This window comes from Callospermophilus lateralis, chromosome 14 (assembly GCF_048772815.1).
Source record: "Callospermophilus lateralis isolate mCalLat2 chromosome 14, mCalLat2.hap1, whole genome shotgun sequence".
Taxonomy (NCBI): domain Eukaryota; kingdom Metazoa; phylum Chordata; class Mammalia; order Rodentia; family Sciuridae; genus Callospermophilus; species Callospermophilus lateralis.
The window spans coordinates 79705362-79725570 of record NC_135318.1 but is presented as its reverse complement, the minus strand read 5'-3'; the positions used below and the strand labels follow the sequence as shown (position 1 = coordinate 79725570).

Here is a 20209-nt window from a genome sequence, read left to right as displayed (position 1 = left end):
TATCAGAATTGGGAAAATCAGTGTAGAGTAGTTATTAAAACTTAAACCCTGTTCATTTGAGTCAGTAGAAAATCAATCTGCCCACACTATTTTTTTTAAAATTTACTGCAGGTCTCTGAAATTAGAGGGCAAAGTGGTGAGATTTGGCCTTTTATAGTATACATTTGGAGGAAGAGAAAGAACTTTCCTGGCCTAGGGGGATTCTTGTACCCCATCTTTTTCATTCTTGAGGTTTAGGTTAATATAGATGCTAATTTGCATAAGATCATACTGTTCCTCAGGAGTTATGTAACTCCCAAAATGAAGTGAATATTCGTAAGCATGTATCTGTTCTATATTCTTTTTGAGTCATCAGCCCTCAGGCAACTAGCTTTAAGCACATGATGGGTTCACAAGTGAGTGGAGTCCAGCTGTGTCTCACTTAATATGCTGTGCAGCTGTCCCCCATCTAGCATGATTGTAAGGAAAGGAAAACCCAGTCACACCTCCTGGACTAGCACGTCCTGCCGTCTGTAGCTGAGGAGTGAGCATGTTTTGGGAAACCCGCCAGGATCTCCGAGCTGTGTCCATGAGTGCGGCTGTGGCTGTTGGAAAGCTGGACAACACAGGAGTCTGCTCCCTGGCTCCATGCAGAGCGAAGAGCTGCCTTTTTCCTGTTGAGGTGCATGGGTGGCTACTTGGAACAGGGCATTGTCCTGTTCTCTTGGCTCTGTTCTGAGCGAGCATGGAAGGCGCTGACAGTTGCTCTCTTCACTGAGGGGTAGATGTAGGCAGTTCACCTTGCGTAGCTCTAGATGTTTCCTCTTTTCAGCCAGGGCAGAACAGATGAGGGAACCTGGTCCAACTTGAAGGGTGATGTCATTTGAGTAATGAAAACTCTATCCTTGAACTATTAATCTCCTTTATTTTCTCATTTTTTTACTTTTTCTTTCACTGTAACCCAGTGAGAGTGTTTAAGGGTCAAGGACCATCAGTACCAGCATTATTCAGCATGTCATGGGGTGATCAGGCCTGCTGTACGAGAGAGGCAACAGATCACCTCTAAGGGAATTATTGAGAACACTTACTTTACTTAAAACCCTCTTTGGTTTGGGGTCTGTCTTCCAGTTTTCTCCCAGCCTGGTCTCTCACCTGATTCCCTAGAAGTTGTTTTTATTTGCCCAAGAACCTACTTCCTTCCCTCTTCTCTGTACACTGCGTTCTCTGAGGAGAAGGGGCTTTTCTGTCTTGGGCTCACTGTGGATTCTCTTCTGTTGCTGGGCAGACAGTGATTGCCCTGTCCTGTGGTGGCTTCGCCTCTGCTCTCCTCTTCTGTAAGGACCTTGTTAATGTCTCTTCTCCAGTTCCTACCCATCACAGGTTAGAACTCACCTGAGCGAGCTTACCCACAGTCCTGTCTGTTGAGGGGAGCATGTGTGTGCAGGGAATTGAAGACATGTCAGGAGTTAAGTGACATCTTTAGATGTCCTCAGAAAATAGCCCTTACTTTGTAGGCCAAGGATCTATGTAGGAAAGTGATTGGTTCACTTTTGTTAAAAGAGTGCTGTAAAAAACTCATCTTAAAACTAGACTCTCTTTATTTGTCGGGGGGCTGGTACCAGGAATTGAACTCAGGGGCACTCACCCACTGAGCCACATTCCCAGCCCTATTGTATTTTATGTAGAAACAGGGTCTCACTGAGTTGCTTAGTGCCTTGCTTTTGCTGAGGCTGGCTTTGATCTCACGATCCTCCTGCCTCAGCCCCTGGGATTACAAACAGTTTGCCACTGCACCCGCCTAAAACCAGCCTCTCTTGAGTGTGAAAGGGGCAGAGTGACCTTGACTTCAGTCTTCTGGAGAGGTGTGCCCACCTGTACTGCTAGTACTCCAGTGAGCTTGCTTGAGGCCTCTGTCTCGCAGTGCTGCTCTGGCATTCCCGCTGACTAGGTTGTGAAAGGAGAGTGTGCCGACCTGGAGAGAAGAGCACCTTCCAGTTGTTCTCTGGTGTTTGCTGTCAGCCGTGTTCCTGACATTACCTCTGAACCAGGAGTGGAGAAGGAGTCCTTTCTTTGGAATATTGGCTTAATGAGTAGAATTTAACCAAATATTAATGTGATATCCAAAAACTTGAGATTCTGTTTCCTTGATTTTTTTTCTTTCCTAGTACCAGCCCGGAAGTCAGTTTTGACAGACCCTGCTAAACTCAAGAAGTTGCAGCAGAGCGGTGAGGCCTTTGTGCAGGACGACTCCTGTGTGAACATCGTGGCTCAGCTGCCCAAGTGCCGGGAGTGTCGTCTGGACAGCCTGCGTAAGGACAAAGAGCAGCAGAAGGACTCACCTGTGTTCTGCCGCTTCTTCCACTTCAGGAGGTGAGGCCTGGGAGAGAGTGCATGGCATCTGGGCCCACTTGTGCACTTTTCTTCTGTCCGTAGCAGAGCTAAAACTAAGAAGGTAGTGGTTGCATTTCTAATCTATGAGCATTAATCTAGAGCTTTCTGCATATTATTTTGTTTCTTTTTGTTTGTTTTTTTTTAGGCAGGGACTCTCATTAAATTGCCCAGGCTAGCCCCAAATTTGTGATCTACCCGCCATAGCCTTCCCAGTAGCTGGGATTATAGGCGTGCACCACCACACCTTATTTTTCAAATGAAGCTGAGAAGCTTAGAAGTACACGTTTTTATTTCTAAAAATACTGTCATCGTAGAAAAATGCTGAAGGTTCTGAAAATCCATCACAAACAAGGAATGTGCACTGGCAGTGTTCAGGCCTATCCAGTTAGTATATTGCATGGACTGTTTTGGATTTATTTTCCAATGCCCAGGAGGAACCTCTTGTTCACATTCATCTTTTTCTACAAATACTTATACATTTCTGCATAAGAACCCATTATAGCAATGCTTGATATCCCATCTCAGCAACTCCTTTAATGATATATTAAGATGATTTTTCATTTTTTGCCACTAGAAATAACATGGAGCTGATATCTTCTTGTCCGTGTCTCTGGCTATACTTTGCAATATTGTAGGAAGTGGCATTGCTAGGTTAGAGGTGTGTGTGCAATGCCTTGGCATTTGTCCTGCCAGGTTGCCCTCCTGGAACCGTCAGCTGTGTCTTTGCCCACTGGTGGGATTCAGGCCTGCTTGTTGTTTCCTTTACCAGCAGGGAGAAGGCATGTCTTATCTCAATTTAATAGACAAAGCTTTCATGTTTATATTGTATTTTTTCATGAGTCAAATTCCTTTTCTGTAAATTCTTCTGCCTGTGTGAAGCAAAGGACATCCTTCTTTTTTCTTTCATTGAGACACAAATGGTGTCTCAGTGTCTGGGTACTGATGAACTTTGGATATAATCCAGTTTTTCATAATTTAGATATTTTCAGGTCCAACAGTTATAATTGCAAACAAGTGTTGATTTTTAATTTCTTCTTTTTCTCCTGTTCTTTCATTCAAAGTTAAAATCTAACTTAAAATCTTAAGTTAAAAAGGTGGTTGATAAGCTGAATGAAGTGCACGAGTAATTTCAGTATTTAAGGATCGTGTGATTCAAAGCAGCACATGCAAGACACCAGTGAGGCGAGCTGCCAGTGCTCTCAGGTTCAGGCTGTTGTAATGAAATCCAGTTCCTGGCTACTGGCTTGCCCTTCACTGCTGAGTGAGTCACAAGTGCAGACGGTGGAGTGTGTCGCAGTGCTGTGGTGCGGACACAGGCATCCTGCATGGTGTCTGGCCCAGGCTGTTCCTAGTCAGGTCAGCTTTGTTCCACTTCCTCTCAGGAGACTTTCTGTGTACAGTAGAGGTGCTTGTGCATTTGCACTTGTGTATATTTTGGAGAAACCGCAGAATGATTGTGCTTCCTCCAGGTCTTTGTTAGCACTTTGGTGGCTCTTGCTATGAAAAGTGTAACTGGAGCAAGGGAGAGGGAAGTTGCCAAGGCTTTTTAGGGAAGGGATCACTTTGTTGTTCTATGTAATATTATCAGAGCTTTCTTTCTTTAAAAATCACTGTTCTTGAACCATCTAAAAATCATTGATGCTGTGATTTAGCTGTTTTCCTTTTTTTTAATTTAAGGGTGAGGTGCCTTTGCTTAGTGTTCTAATAAAGCCACTCTAGTTGAAACTAGAACACAGTCACTCTTTTTGTAAAAGAATGTCATAATTAACTTTCCCCTGTTGCTTGGAGAAGAGTAGATTAAAGCTGTCCTTGGCCACCTCCTTGAATATTTCCTATTCGGTTTTTCTACAGATCAAACAGAAGTAGAGGCTGGGTCTCAGTTATAAGGCTTAGTTGCCAAGTCCCGTTGTCACTACCTCCCCCCTTTGAAATGGCTTTCATACTTGTTTTAGTGTCATGACTCTCCAGTTTGGGCTGTTTTAAGTAAACCTTGCAACTCTTCTTTGGATTGCTTGAAGCAAGTTTATCTGTTATGCAGCTCCTATTGTCTTGTCCTGCTCATCCTGCACTCTTTTGGACAGGTGGTTTTTCTAGAACACACTTTATGTGTCTCCCAGGCTCAAGGAGTCTTGCTAGGTCCCCAGTGCCTAGTGGAGGAGGTCTGGGTCCCCAGCAGCATGCTTAAGGCCTGCAGTAGTTGACCCAGCATTCCTCTCTGGATTCTCGGGAGTAAACTCTGGTTTAATCTTATTGGTCTCTTGTCACCCAATTCACCTGCTTTTCTTCTTGTATGAAGCACTGTTTCCTGAACATAACCTTCTCTTACCTACTATCTACATTTTGTGGCAAGTCTAGCTCAGTTACTATTTCTATGAGGCAGGCGGCTTCACCATGAGCCCCACAGAACTCTTAGCACTTAGTGACTGTCACGACATCTATCACATCTGGTGTGTATTTTGGGTCAGTTTCTTATGTCTCCAAATAAAAAGATCAAAACTAACACATAGCTCATGAAAAAGCCAAGTATGATAGGAAATTGAGTGAGTTCTGGGCAAGTTTTCTGCCTTTTCCCTACTTCTCTGGAGCACCTGAGGCCCTCTCATGCTTCCTCTCACAACAGAGATACACAACAGGGGCTCTGGTGGGTGCGCAACCCCTCCCAGGTCCATGTGGCCTTGCTTCAGCAACTGAGTAGCCTTTTCTTGCTGAGCTGGGCATTATTCTGAAAACAGTGGAGGTATTCAAATCTGATCAGATTATCATCTTCTGGTGACTGGTGACTGTCCTTACTGTGAAGTCCTATGCCCAGCAGGCTGAGCTGCCTCTGTGGAGGGAGTGTGTCTCTGTTTTGGTTTGAATGCAGAATGCACCTCTCCCAGTCCTCTCAGGCTTTCCTTGTGGAAGAAAAAATACAAGTGTTTTATCTTTCTGTTGGCATTCACAAATAATTGGCTGTAATTAATCATGGAAATTACAGAAAACCTTGAAGGATTTTATTGATTTAAATTGTAATTACAAGTTGTGAATCAGTTTTGTGTGTTTTCTACTTTCCGTAGGTTGCAATTCAACAAACATGGTGTGTTGCGGGTAGAAGGCTTCTTAACACCAAACAAATATGACAGTGAAGCAATTGGCTTGTGGCTACCTCTGACCAGAAATGTCGTTGGGACGGATTTGGACACAGCCAAGTACATCCTGGCCAACATTGGAGACCACTTCTGTCAAATGGTGATTTCTGAAAAGGAAGCTATGTCAACTATTGAGCCACACAGTAAGAGCATCTCTTAGGGGGTAGGATTTTGAGTCCAACTTGATTTTTGTTTCTGAGGTAACACCAAAGTCTCAGTGCATGGTTTCATTTTCACTGAGAGGGTTAGGTGGCCTTTTTGCTTCCATGGCTAGCTTCTTCAGAGTCAGCCTCCTGTTCGTGCAGTGGCACTCCTGTGTGCTAGTACGACAGGTGATGGTGGGGCGGTGTCACTTGCACAGCCTCCCTAGGAGTGCAGGCTCACCAAGGGTGAGGAGGCCTCAGATGGCTATGTAATCAGGAAAAATGGACAGGCAATTCTCTAACCCTCCTGAGGACCAGGGTGAGCTGGTTCCATGCCTGAGAATGGGAACAAGCTGGGGTTAGAAGTGATTGTCAGAGCAGAATTTGGAGGGGACACTTGAAGGTTAGTGCTGGACATAACCCACCAAGCCCCAGGGGCCAGGGTGGGTGACCCAGTAGAGCCAGACCTCCTTGGTGACATCTCAAGGTAGGATGTCTAGGAGGAGAGCACACCTAGCCCTGCCCTTGTTCCTCTGTAGAAGCACCAGGGCGTCCCGTCCGTCTCGTCAGGCTATGTTATGTCTTCCACATTTTCTTTGCCGCACAGTTGAAAGTTAACAGGGAAGCCTTCCCACTCACATAACCAAGCGTGTTTGAATACAGGCATCCGCAGAAGTTAACCACCACCAAAGTTCTTAACTACTAGACGTTAACAAAGGTAGCTTAAGCACAGAAATGTTATTAGGAAATGCAGATTATTTCTCTGGAGTCCAAGGAATAGAAACCAGCAGTCAGAATCTGAAAGTGGGTGGGTCAGGGGTCTGAGCCACTGCGGAACTGGACCACACTGATGAAGAGTGGCTTTAACATCATGCCATTTTATTGGGTAGTGGAGAATCAGAAATCAAGATCTCATTCCCTGTGATGTCTTTAGGACAAGTGATTAAAACAAAAAAACCTCTTCCCTTTTCAGAAAATTTTGCTTAATACATTGGGGTAAAAGTAGTTGATTTAAAGAAATTCCTTTAGCAGCTGTGCGCAGTGGTGCAGAGACTGCAAGGAGCAGCCGTCCTTGGCACAGGCAGCCGCTTCCCTTCTCTGGCCGCAGGGCTGTTGGAGGCAGTGCTGGTTTTCTTTTCTGAGGGTGTTTTGTTGCGCACACATCTGCCTTGTATGTAAGGGCTCTTCCCCTCCGGAGGAGCCTCTCCTCCTTGCCTGTGATGGTCCTGTCTTCTTCCCTCCTCTGTGATGGGCTGGTCGATGGGAGGGGCCGCCTCCCTGAGAGGTGCTGAAAGCTGCTGCTTTAGCTGAGGGCCGTCACCGTCCTGACACGAGGAGCACATTTCCACTGTCAGACGGGAGCTCTTCTAGTTACGTCGTTTCAGTGACAGATAACCATGGGACAGGTGGCAGAGTTTTAAGAATAGTTTGTAATAAAGCAGTCTAATCCAAGTGACCAAAGTGCAGTTCAGAGATCGCATTTGTGAAGTGCTTAGAGCTCTTGCGTGGGTGAAACAGTAGAGGTTTACTCAGCAGTTGGGGTCATTTGGGCTGTGCAGTCATTCTGGAAGAAATAATGCATCCACCATAGACTGGATCAGGAAGATGTCCTCTCCACAGAAGGAGAGTGCAGCCGCGTCAGCCCAGGGCTGCTTGGGGAGGGGGCAGGCTGGTTGAGTCAGTCAGGGTAGTGGACTTTCCTGTGACTCGGAATAATGCCTGCTTTGCCTCCTACTCCTTTAGCTTTCTGTTAGTGTCAGGCTGGGCAAGCAGCCCATGCCCAGACCTAGAAGGACCCTCCTTCTGATTACCAGGGGATAGCCTCTTTGTAGGTTCCTGGGTTGCCTCCAGCTGCTAGGCATGTGGTTAGTGTGAGTTAGTCCTGGGCCTGTATCACTGACAGGACTGAGTCAAGGACCTGACCGTGGACCTAGGCCTGTTCCTTGGAGGCCCTTAGACACACTGGAGCATTTAATGGGCAGTGAGTGGATTGAAGGCAGCTGTGAGTACCCCGAGGGTTGGGTGTGTGTCTCAGCAGGTTGCTTTTCCCCTGGAGGAAGCTTGTTCCATGATGCCTCCATACAGGAGCTTGCGAACAGAAAGCTTAGGCACAGCTGCGGAGGGCACCAGTGCTGCGCTGTGGCTGGTGGAGCAGCTGCTGCTCAGCCTGGGCAGGGTTTCTGTGGAGTGCAGCTTGGCCTCAGAGGCAGAGCTGCGGTGTAGGATGCCGAGGCTTGCTGGAGCCCGCAGGGAGGACTACTGATGGCCCTTCTTGGCACTCATTGATTTCGGAACCCCTCTCCCCCACAGGACTGACTGATCTCTTGATCCTTGCAGGGCAGGTTGCCTGGAAGCGAGCCGTCAAAGGAGTCCGGGAAATGTGTGACGTGTGTGACACCACCATCTTCAATTTGCACTGGGTGTGCCCTCGCTGTGGGTTCGGGGTGTGTGTGGACTGCTACCGCATGAAAAGGAAGAACTGCCAGCAGGGTGAGAGCTGACCCGACACCCCCGCCTTGAGGAACCTTCTGCTGATGGCGCTGGGGACCCTGGGGCCTGAGGCCATGCAGACGGTCACCATAGTGCGGTATTATTTGCAGGTGCTGCCTACAAGACGTTCTCTTGGCTAAGATGTGTGAAGAGTCAGATACATGAGCCTGAGAACCTGATGCCCACGCAGATCATTCCTGGAAAAGGTACTGTGCGGTGCAGGGGCTCTTCCCCTGGGTCTTGGCTGGTGAGGGACCGGTGGTTGGTTTACTCTGTGGGCAGCGCTGCCCTGTCTGTGAATAGTTTCATAGAGGAAGACAGAGGTGCTTGGAGTTGTTGGGAGAAGGAGGGGTACTTGTGCACACTGGGTCTCTGTGCTGCTGGGTGGGCTCGAAGGCACTGGCACCCTGTTGAGATGTCACCTCTGACCTTGTGTTTTCTTAGCACTCTACGATGTTGGTGACATTGTGCATTCTGTAAGAGCCAAATGGGGGATAAAGGCAAACTGCCCCTGTTCAAACAGGCAGTTCAAACTCTTCTCAAAGCCAGCCTCAAAGGAAGACCTAAAACAGGTATTACTGCTTCTGCTAGATTCATCGTCCTTGTAATTGTTGATGGTCTATTTTCAAATAAGCCAAGCATTCCTGGCAGTGCATTTGACAGGAACACGGGCCTGCGGCTGTTCAGAGACCCACCCTTCCCATTCTTCCTGTTGCTCTTAGTCACCAGGTGGCTCTTAGTAGATTTTAGTTTTTTTCTTTTTTTTTTGAAAAAGGAAAAATTTGTGCTGTAGTCTACCCAACAAATTGCTGTCAGATTTGTTTGGGTTTCTAAAAGGTGTTCATGTTCTGCAGACTCAGATAGACTTCATGGAGTGTTAAATTACCAACTGTATTTTACCTCTGATGTAACTGAACAGTGCAAGGAGTGGTGCCCCTTCCTGCAGGCTTCCCTCGTCCGTCACTCTGTCTCTGGCTCTCCTTTCTCGCCTCGTCATCCATGTTCTTTAGGAATCCAAAATTCTTTTATACTCTCAGTTGGAGGAGTTGGGATCTTTGCCGTTTCCGCTGCTTTTACGTTGTTACATTTTTGCCCACACGGTGATTGCTCGCTAGGGTGTCAGAAATGACAACCAGTAGCAGTCACTGGGCATTGCCAGCGTGTCTCGTGTGCAGGGAGGGTGGACCAGCACAGGAACTTCTCTCCTCTCTGGGGCCAACCAGATGGTTTCTTAGGTCCCAGAGGAGTAAGTGGTAACGTCTTTGCAGCTGGCTCCTCCTCTTGATAGTCATGTGATGTTTCTCAAGAGCTGCTCATCTCCTCACCTCTTACAGCTAAACCAGAAGAGCACATTCCCTCTCAGACTCTCGTTTTCCTTTCCTGCCTACCTCACTTATTTACCCAATAGCCGTGTTTCGAGTGCCACGTCTGGCTGGATTCTCAGGGAGACAGGCACAGACCATCCTGTCAAAGCCACATGGTGCATGGGGTGGTGGAGACATGGGCGAGCCCGGCTGGATTGGAGGGTGGCGGGGAAACGCCTGTGTGTGGGGTGGTCATGAGGTCTTCCTTCCCACTGCTAGTCCTCAGAAGCTCTGCGTGCAGTCCTGCTCCTTGTTCTGTTGTGGCAGGGTTGCTGAAGCCCTAGGATAGCTGGGGCAACTCATTAGGTAGCTTTGTTCTGGAAACTTCTCTTACTAATGTCTACTGGGGAGAGGGAGAAGAAGAGGGAATTACCATTCTTCAGCCTAAACAAAACTCTCCTTTTGTACTCATACAGACTTCCTTAGTTGGCGAAAAACTGACTCTGGGTGCTATGCTCCCGCAGAGCCCCTCAGTGTTGGAGCCGGTGGCTGCAAGTGGAGAAGCAGCTTCCAGGCCAGCCTGCAGCGTGAGGCCTGCCTGTCCAGCCAGCACGGCTCCACTCAACTGGCTGGCAGACCTGACCAGCGGGAACGTCAACAAGGAGAACAAGGGTGAGTGTTCCTGAGGACTGAGTCACTCGTGGAGGGCTCTGCAGTCTCACTGAGGGGAGACAGTGGTTGGAAGTCTCATGGGAGGGGACGTGTTCCTACAACCGTCCTGAAGGTGTGTTTGCAGTCAGCTCCCAAGGCTTGGGGGTAGGGTCGGGGGCGCGAGGGGCGCAAGGTGCTGAGACTGTAGTACAGTGACAACCTGCCCCCAGCTCTTCTCCTCACCACATGGTGCTTGGTTTCTGTTGTATCTCACTGGAATATGCCATCTTCAGTTCCATTTTTGTCACCAGTGTTTCAGGATGCTGATGAAAATAAAAAGAATGTGGACATTGGGGTAAGGTAGGCTTAGGTTAGAATCTAGGTGATTCTGTCTCTGGCTAATTTCTTTAATGTTAAACATCCTTGAAAAAATGTGGTGACTCAAGTTTGACACCATAAATAAAGGGACTTGATGATATTATCATCTCTAAGCAGGGTCTTCCAGAAATACAAGGTGTGATTTAACATCCTAACATATAAGAGGAAAATTGTGTGATGAGACACAGAAAAACTCTGTGTAAAGCTTAAATCTAATTATAAATTTTTTAAAAAACATCCTTAATATTGAATTTTTTTTTTTTTTAAATGAGAGATGGGGTCTCCGCTGTGGAGCCCAGCTGGCATCAAGAGCCTGGGTATAAGTGATTCTTCTTGCCTCAGCCTCCTGAGTAGCTGGAACCACAGGCCCACACCACCATGCCTGGCTTAAATTTCAAAAAAATTGTTTTGATAGTTTCCTTTGTTTAGGGATGAGACAAAGGTGTCAGTTGTCAGTAACTTTGTTAATCAGGAAACCCTGGCCAGTGCACTAAGGCCCGAATAAGAGAAATTAAGAAAATATGAAAGGAATCAATAAACAGTCAATATTTGTTAACAGTTCATGTGAAAAGTTCAAAAGAATCTACATTTGCAATACACGTTAACGTTGCTGAATAACAGGGTGAATTAACAACAGTACATTTTATTTGCATAACAGAAACAGAAGTCAAAGTTTAAAAAATGCCATTTTCCTTAGTTTAGCCTGGGTACTAGATATTGTTTTAATATTTATTGGGAAATCTTTAATATCATTGGTATTTATCCCCTTAAATTTTTCTTGGTTCTAGAAAATGAAAACCAAGATTTTTGTTGGTTTGTGTGTTTTGGTACTGGGGACTTAACCAGGGGTGCTTTTTACCACTGAACCGTGGCATCCCCAGCCTTTTCTATTTTAAGGCAGGGCCTTGTTAAGCGGTTGAGGCTGGCCTTGAACTTATTATCCTCCTGCCTCAGCTTCCTGAGTTGCTGGGATTACAGGTGTACACCACCATACCCCTCAAAAACCCAAGTTTTAAAATAATTGTTACTAGAAGATTACTAAGAGTTGCCTTTCAGAATGCTGTTAAATCTGGATTTTTTGGTTTGGTTTTAGAAAAACAACCTACAATGCCAATTTTAAAGAATGAAATCAAATGCCTTCCACCCCTCCCACCTCTGAGCAAATCCAGCACAGTCCTTCACACCTTTAACAGCACCATCTTGACACCTGTAAGCAACAACAATTCTGGTTTCCTCCGAAATCTCCTGAATTCCTCCTCAGGAAAGGTATATGTCTGCTTTATTGTGTGCATCTGCTTTATAGAGTTGCATGGAGACAGACAGGAAGATATTGAGGGAAACCAAGTGGGTAGAAATAGAAGGACATAAATCACATACTTAACCTTTTTGGGGGACAGGAGGCTGGGTCTTTGGCAGATGGACTTCACAGGGCAGGACCACTTTCTCTGATAACATATACTTTCTCCTGTACCCAGGTGGCAACAGGGGACTTGCTTCTTTACCTGGGGGTCCTGGCTCAGGCTCTGAGCATACACTGATAGGTGCTCATCCTATCTTTAGAAAGGGAACTTTTTGATGATGGGGAATGGCACACTTAAAAGACTTGTGTTCTTTCCTAAATTCAGACAGAAAATGGACTCAAGAATACACCAAAAATCCTTGATGACATCTTTGCCTCTTTGGTGCAAAACAAGACTTCCTCTGACTTATCTAAGAGGCCTCAAGGACTGACGATCAAGCCCAGCATTCTGGGCTTTGACACTCCCCACTATTGGCTCTGCGACAACCGCTTGCTGTGCCTGCAGGACCCCAACAACAAGAGCAACTGGAACGTGTTCAGGGAGTGCTGGAAGCAAGGGCAGGTAACACCAACCAGTCACAGCCCCTCTCCTTGGCTCCCTTGGCTTTGGGGATTGAACCCAGGGGTACTTGAACATTGAGCCACATCCCCAGCACCCACCTTTAAAAAAAAAAATTTAGTTGTTGATGGGCCTTTATTTATTTGCATATAGTGGTGAGAATCAAACCCAGTGCCTCTCTCAAGCTAGGTAAGCGCTCTATCACTGAGCCACAACTCCAGTCCCCCAGCCCTTTTTTATATTTTATTTAGAGACAGGGTCTCTCTCAGTTGCTGAGGCTGGCTTGGAACCTGTGATCCTCCTGCCTCAGCTTCTGGAGCCGAGGGGAAGGCAGGCGTTTGTCACCACACCCGGCCCCATTGTTGGGTTTTGATGAGAGCAGCCAGGCCTTGTGAGCCTCAGCAAGGGAAGGTGGGCTGTCAAGTTTGGAGGAGTGACAGGACAGGACAGCATAAAACTGAGCCACCTCTTCCACGGAGGGAAGCTGACGGCTGTCCTAGGGTGGGCGCCTAGCATCAGCAGCAGTAGCAACAGCATCTTATCCCTGGTGCGAGTCCCCCCAGGTGTGGTTGCTGGATCTGCAGCTGGAGTGTGCAGGTGGTGCCTGGCCTTGGGCCCAGGCTGTGCTTACGTCATTTTGGTTCCATTTTCTGTATCTTTGGCTTTTCTTTTGGGCCAAACTGGAGTGTTCACCAAAGGAACATTTGCTCTTGGGCAAGAATTTGTGGGAAATGCCAAGTACCAAAATGTGGCTTGCCCAGTCTCACAGTGCTTTTCCACCCTGTGTGTCCCACCTCCCAGGTCTGCTCACTCATCCGCCCAGAGGCTGGGGGTGGCAGGCAGGTGCCGTAGGCAGCGGCAGGTTTTGTTTGGCTTATATATATGCGTCATGGTTTTACATTAACATCAGGACTGCACAGAAAGCTCAGGATTCTGGCTTGTCTCCAAAAACCAGGACTTGGCAGCCTCAGGTCTGTGTCCAGTTTGGTGAGGACAGGCTAGAGCCTAGGCTGGCGCCCACAGGCTTTATCTCCTTCACATCCCATGCTGCCCCCGGCCTTGGCATGGGGTGTTCTCGGAGTGCGAGGGGGCCCTTTCTCCTGGAGCTTCCTGTTGTGGTTGGAAGGCAGGGCTGTCACTTAGGAGCTGCTGTGGCTTCCCCGAGACCAGGACCAGCAGCAGCGGGGGAGAGACTGCTGTGGGCTGGGGACAGCTGGGGGGTGCGCTAAACCTCCTCCCTCTCCGTAGCCGGTGATGGTCTCGGGAGTGCACCACAGACTGAACGCCGAACTCTGGAAACCCGAGTCCTTCAGGAAAGAGTTTGGGGAGCAGGAAGTGGATCTCGTGAACTGCAGGACCAACGAAATCATCACGGGAGCCACAGTAGGAGACTTCTGGGACGGCTTTGAGGATGTCCCAAGTACGTACTAAAGGCACGTCAGGGATGTGGAAGGAGACAGGAGCAGCAGGGAGTCGAGGACTGAGCCTCTTGTCCTCCTCCCTTTCTCCTCCCAGCGGGCCCTAGTTGTATTACAGGGACTAGTGTGATACACTTTGTCACCCAGAAGATGATGGAGGATGGCCGGCTGGTCCTGGTCCATGCAGAGCAGGATGGCCTCAGTCTCCTCAGCAGAGCTGGTCATTTCTGTGTGATGCTGGCCTCGGAAACCAAGCTTGCCAGTCACCTGTGGTTGAGCAGCAGATGGGGTCCCTGAGGGCCACTGTAGAAACACGTTTCATTCCACACGTCGTGGGCATGAGGAGTGGCTGGATTTCAAAGAATGAGCAGCATCAAAAGACGGGACCTAATACAAATTAACTACTGATCTTTATTTTGCTGCCCTGAGAGTACAAATGGATTTTTTGACCATTTAGAAACGACTGGCAACTGGCAGGCGGGGACATGAGAGAAAAGCAGCGTGTGTGTTCTAAATGGAGCTGGTTGTGAAGCGTCTACCGAGTTGAAACTGTATTATTTGTATTGTTGAAGCATAAAATATGAACTTGTCATTGATTTTGGTCTGAATCATGAATAGTGGCTCCCTTATTCTGGTTCCTTACAGATCGTTTGAAAAACGAAAAAGAACCGATGGTTTTGAAGCTTAAGGACTGGCCACCAGGAGAAGATTTCAGGGACATGATGCCGTCCAGGTACGTTCATGGCGGCAGGCAGAGGGCTGCCTCCTGGACTTGGTGGGATGAGTTCTTGAGGTGACGAGGAGTGGGTTTAGGGAAACGTGGAATTCGTGGCTTTCTTGGTGCTGGCTGTTGTCCTGGCTAGACCCTTTGGAGAGGAAGTGTTTTTAAGTGAGATGAAGTCGAGGTGCCTAGGACTGGTGCACACGCCCAGTGCCATGCCAGAGATGAGGCCCATGAGGTGCACAGGCTGCGCTGCGTGGTCACGGGTGCTGCTGTGCCAGGGCTCAGAGTCGAATGGGACGTTCTCCTGAGTGCAGCCTGGAGAGGAGCCTCCCCTGTGGCTGTCAATTCTCCCTACTCAGTTCTCCCTGAAACGCTCCAGGTTGTTGACACATCCTGTGGTGGGAGAGGAAGGCCTCTTTATTTATGACTGCTACAGTGCTGACCTTAAGTCTCCATGACCACTCTCCCCAGCCTCAGGGTCACCCACACACCTTTGTTCTGTTCACGTTGCACAGCGTGCGACAAACATGGCAGGCTTGTTTTTCGAATTCCTGGCTTTCTTGTCCTAGGTTCGATGACCTGATGGCCAACATTCCGCTGCCCGAGTACACCAGGCGAGACGGCAAATTGAACTTGGCCTCCAGATTGCCAAACTACTTTGTTCGGCCTGATCTGGGTCCCAAGATGTATAATGCTTATGGTAAGGAGGAGACGCTAACTCACAAGTTAAGACAGACCGAATCCAAAACCTTGAGGCTGCTTTTCAGGCGGGGAGGACACCACCCTTAGCACAGCAGCGCCTGACCCTCGGGCTTCCCCTCTCTCCTTGTTCCTGTCCTGTGTGATTCACTGTCACAGCCAAGGCGTGAGGTGGCTACCTTTTCAGAATACACCTGCTTGGTTTAAATAGCACGGCTGTGGGTCTTTTCCTCCTAGTCACTGATTGTTGGCAGTGTCACTCTGTCAGAGCTCTTCCCTGACACGGTTGTATCCCCCCTAAAGCAGGCAGCAGGCGCTGAAAGAAGGCAGACGTGTCTCTCCTCACTCCTGATACCTGGCCATCAACATTGGTATACAGCTGTCATCGTCCACGGGTTAGGCCATGGCTGCTCAAAGGAGAGAAAACAGGCTCTCTCTAGCTGCAAGACCCCCAATTTTCCAAGTGGGGACAAGGATTTTGGAACAGTAGAAGGGACAATGACCTCAGAATCTCAGAAGCGATTGGCGAGTCAGAGACTAGAACTTGGGCTCATGAAAGTTCTTTGTGTGTTTTTTTGGTATCAATCTTTAGTTGTTCTGGGAGTCCTTTCCCTGTGACCGTTAGTTTTTATAATCTCAGTTGAGAGTCTGGCGTTGTTACTGTGGTTGCAGTCTTGGGGCCAGTGGCTGGGCAGGTCTCACTTTACCCAGTGTGGCCCTGAACAGGCCAGCGAGCAGCCCTGCTGGGACTGACTGGCTCTAGCTCACTCTCCTGCCCCAGGTCCTAGCCACTGTCCAGGAGCCTGTGCTGGTGGTTCCTGGTGTCCCAGGTGCACTGCCTGTGTGTCATCTTCCTGAACGCTGCTCCTTGACTTTTCAAACAGCAAGTAGAGAATCAGACTTTGTGGCACTGGCTCGTGCCGTCAGATGGGACCTTCATTTCATTTCTAGTAGGTTAATGGCTCTTAAAATTGACAGTTTTTACTTTTTATTCTGGAAATATTTTCCAAATACATTGAGAACATGAGAGTCCAGAATAGTGGTTCCCTTGATATTTTCCCTTTGCCATTTTAAAGTGAATTCCTGTGTCTTCTGAGTTCCCCCTTACACTCAGCACTTCCTCTGTGCCTGGGGCTGATGCAAGTTGCACAGGCAGCAGGGCACGCCAGGGCTCTGGCCCCAGATGGGCATTTGGAGTCATGCCCACAAGTCCAACCCCAGGCAAGCCAGGGGTCAAGGCCTCCAGGCCACACAGGCTGTTGGGGCAGCCCGCAGCCTTTGCTCCGGAAGCACTGGACACAGGAGGGGGCCGCTCTGGCCCAGTGAGTGTGCCAGGCAGTGTCTTCCCTTGGATTCAGCAGTATGTGGGAGCTGGCAGCTTCCAGCAGGCGCCATGAAAAGTGTGCTGGCTCTTGGTCCCAGGCCACATAGCACCCGGAGCTCCAGCTGCCCTGGCCTGGGAGTCGGCTTTGCCACTCAGCTTGTGCCGTCTAGGTTGGGTCCTGGGTACCCCCTTTAGGCCCGCATTTTTTTTCCTTAATTTCATCTCAAGCATGAAGCTCTTATCAGGGACCTCCTTTGCTTGTCACTGGAAACAAGTCTTAGGATTTGTGGATGTATGATCTTGTAATTAAATATCTGATAAGAGAGTCCTTTCTAAAGGAGAGGACAGCTCCGTCCCTTGAGTGTTGTTACTTTTGAGGATGAGAGAGGCATCTCCCAGCATTTGTCCTCAGTGTCTTCTTTCTGCAGGATTAATCACTCCAGAAGATCGGAAATACGGAACAACAAACCTGCACCTGGATGTTTCTGACGCTGCTAACGTCATGGTCTATGTGGGCATCCCCAAAGGGCAGTGCGAGCAAGAAGAAGGTAGGGCTGCACACGGGGTAGGGCTAACTGTCCCAGTCCTAGCCGGGTCTGTGGTCTGATCACCTACTTTCCTTTGCTCCAGAAGTCCTCAGGACCATCCAAGATGGAGACTCCGATGAACTCACTATAAAGCGGTTTATTGAAGGAAAAGAGAAGCCAGGAGCCCTCTGGCACATCTACGCTGCGAAGGACACAGAGAAAATAAGAGAATTCCTTAAAAAGGTGTGTGAGGAGAGGCTCACGTGTGGCCTTGTTGGAAGTCCTTGTGTGGTGAGCTGACCCGGCTGGCAGGGTTGTGGCGAGGGGGCCTGTCTTTCTGTGTTTAATGATAGCGCTTGGAGAGCTCTGTTCTCTGCTCACCTCTGGGCATCCATTTATTTCCATTGTGTTGTGATCTGAGCACTGGGTAGAGACCGTGGCCCCTAGCTTCCTTGTTCTGAGTGCATTACTAAGGTCCCTGTTGATTTGTCCATTGTCACTTGGTGCAGGGCCCTACTTGTGTTCATTAGCCAGGGACTGTGGGGTCCTGGAAGGCTCCAGGCTTCTGGAGTTTCTGTGTCTTTTAGGCAGCGCTCTGTGTGGAAGTTGGAAAGTTGGGGCTTACTTGGTTTTAAACTTGCTGGCACTGAGGTTACTGGTTGTGACCCAGGTGTCCTTGGCTGGTGGTCTCCCTCGTCCATGAGGCCACTGGGCCTACTGCCTGACACCAGGCAGGCCATGAGCTGTTCCTGGACAAGGACCGTTTGGCTTTTCTAAACATGCTGGTCACCTTATTGTTCCCCGTAGCGTCACTCTGTGTGTACTTTTCCAGATACTGGGTCTAGAATAAATTGGATGTGTGGTCATCTTCAGGACTGTGTGATAACTCTCAGATTGTTAAATAAAGGTAGGTCTTTAATGACAGTAAAACAAGTTTCTATCTAAGGAATTTGAACCTACTTACCTTTAAAAGTTCTAAGCCAAAAAATGTCTAAATATAGTGGGTCCAAAAACATGTTATGAGACTGCCAGTACCAGGAAGCAGCAGCCATGTGCAGTCTTTCTTTTGTTGGTTCATTCCAGGTCTGATTTACTGCTCCTTTTTCCGCAGTAGGGCACTTAGGCTGAAGAACGCCTGAGGCTCACTCACTTTGGGTCTTAGCATGTCACTCATGTTCTTATTCTAGGTATCAGAAGAGCAAGGTCAAGAGAACCCAGCAGACCATGATCCTATTCATGACCAGAGCTGGTATCTGGACCGATCGTTAAGAAAGCGCCTGCATCAGGAGTATGGGGTACAGGGCTGGGCTATCGTCCAGTTCCTCGGGGATGTGGTGTTCATCCCAGCAGGAGCTCCGCACCAGGCAAGCACTCTGCTTCTCTTTCTGCTCTCTCTGCTGGGGACTTGAATGTGCACTAACGTGGCTCGGTGTCTTCCAGGTTCACAACTTGTACAGCTGCATCAAGGTGGCCGAGGACTTCGTGTCTCCAGAGCACGTGAAGCACTGCTTCTGGCTCACTCAGGAATTCCGTTATCTGTCGCAGACTCATACTAACCACGAAGACAAATTACAGGTAAAAACAGACCTGGCTTCTGGCATTCGTGGGCGCTGGTTTCTTAGCCTGTTAGTAACTTTACAGAGAGTCCGCACTGGGCTGGCTCTACGTCTGCAGTGGAGTGGGAGCAGCCCAGAGGAGACCTCATTTGCTGTGTTGCAGCGTAGACTCTGGGAGGGACTGTGCCCGTGACAAGGCTGCTTGTATACTTCTGGCTGCGGCCCAGCTGCCAGCCAGGGCTCTCGCGAGACCTGGTGCAATAGAGGTGGACCTCTGGCTGACGGTGGCCGCTGCAGCAGTGCTGCAGGTCTGGGAAGCTGGGGGAGTGTATCTGGTTCTGTAGGAATAAGGAAGGGAGAAGTCAAGGCAGAGCTGTCCTTGGAACCTGCCTCGCACTGCCTGGCCTGCGGGAAGAGGGAGTGGGCTCCAGGTTCTCCAGAGGCGGTGGGCGCAGCTCTGAAGGAGCCCAGGCCTTTCCTGGTGCTGGCATTTCACATGAACGTTGGTATTTGGTGATACTGCTGGGGGCGGCTATAGATGCATAGTGAGGGATCGTGGCCTGAGTGGTGGAGTGACCCACTTTGCTTCCGCTGTTGCAGGTGAAGAATGTCATCTACCATGCGGTGAAAGATGCGGTGGCTATGCTGAAGGCCAGCGAGTCGAGCTTCAGCAGACCTTAGTCCCTGCACGTTGGCAATGAACTACTGGCAGCTGTTCAAACTCTTCAGGCAGGACTCCTGTGGACTTTGAGATTTCATGTTACCTCATCTTCTTTTTTAAACTATACCCGACTTGTGAGGGTACTCTGTCTAATGTATATTTCTAGTGTTTACAGACACTAAGTGTGTATATGTAGTACTATTTACAGACGTGCATCCTGATACTGTGACTCCTCTCCTAGTGCAGGACTCTCAACAAGCTGTACAAACAGAGCCTCCTGTCAACTCTGCAACGGTCATTTCCAGCTGGGTCTGGAGGGTGCAGACAGGTCCATGAGCTTAGGATTGCTATGGGCTTACTGGTCAGCTTTGTGTCTGTCTGGCCACCCTCCCACCTGGTCAGGGTCCGGGATGCAGGAGGAAGCCACAGCTAAAGGAGCAGTCCTCTGTGTGGCATAGGACTGGCGTTATAGAGCAGAAGCCAACTACTGTACGACTCTGGGCTAACCATCTGTAGTTACATGGAATTTTAATTTAAATGAAGCTTTGCTAATTTTAAGTGTTAAGCATTTTGCATTAAAATATTCATATAATATTTTGGTATTGCCATTATCTTCTCGTTGTGGATTCAGCACATCTTTTTATCAAATGTGGGTTTGAGAGATGGCTGCTACTCTTCTTCAAAGCACAGTGGGGGCTGTAGTCATTTCATAGTGAGTGTCACAGTGCTATCACAGAATTTCAAGGGAAAACCGTCACACTTGCAAAGGAAGACCACTTAGCCTGGCTAAGTGGCTCTATAAGTAACGAGGGGAGATGGGGCGTGTGGTCTCTCTCCTGGTCCTTTGTCATGGGAGGGTTTACAAAGGAAGGTGACACAGGTTTCAGAACGTGGACCTAACAGCAGAGCATCAGGTAGAAGAAGCCCAACTAGAGCACTTCGATCATCTGTGTAGGCGGTGATGGCACAAGGAAGCG

At 48.5% G+C, this 20209-nt stretch overlaps 1 protein-coding gene across 5 annotated transcripts in view; it reads left to right on the top strand.

Moving 5' to 3' along the window:
- Window positions 1–19793, top strand: part of Kdm3a (lysine demethylase 3A) — a 44372-nt gene extending 24579 nt beyond the window's left edge. Inside the window, exons 11-26 of one of the 5 annotated variants that reach the window (XM_076833825.1) lie at window positions 2145–2349; window positions 5427–5641; window positions 7979–8131; window positions 8242–8337; window positions 8576–8703; window positions 9960–10107; window positions 11558–11730; window positions 12090–12326; window positions 13572–13743; window positions 14387–14474; window positions 15035–15165; window positions 16917–17036; window positions 17119–17258; window positions 18203–18379; window positions 18456–18590; window positions 19172–19793. In XM_076833825.1, coding sequence (XP_076689940.1) covers window positions 2145–2349; window positions 5427–5641; window positions 7979–8131; window positions 8242–8337; window positions 8576–8703; window positions 9960–10107; window positions 11558–11730; window positions 12090–12326; window positions 13572–13743; window positions 14387–14474; window positions 15035–15165; window positions 16917–17036; window positions 17119–17258; window positions 18203–18379; window positions 18456–18590; window positions 19172–19252 — 2399 coding nt within the window. In that variant the 3' untranslated portion in view covers window positions 19253–19793. Of the gene's footprint in view, window positions 1–2144; window positions 2350–5426; window positions 5642–7978; window positions 8132–8241; window positions 8338–8575; window positions 8704–9911; window positions 10108–11557; window positions 11731–12089; window positions 12327–13571; window positions 13744–14386; window positions 14475–15034; window positions 16115–16916; window positions 17037–17118; window positions 17259–18202; window positions 18380–18455; window positions 18591–19171 lie in introns of those variants that run through there. The other 4 variants (XM_076833824.1, XM_076833826.1, XR_013088674.1 and 1 more) reach the window with 4 other exon arrangements.
- The last annotated feature ends 416 nt before the right edge of the window (window positions 19794–20209 follow it).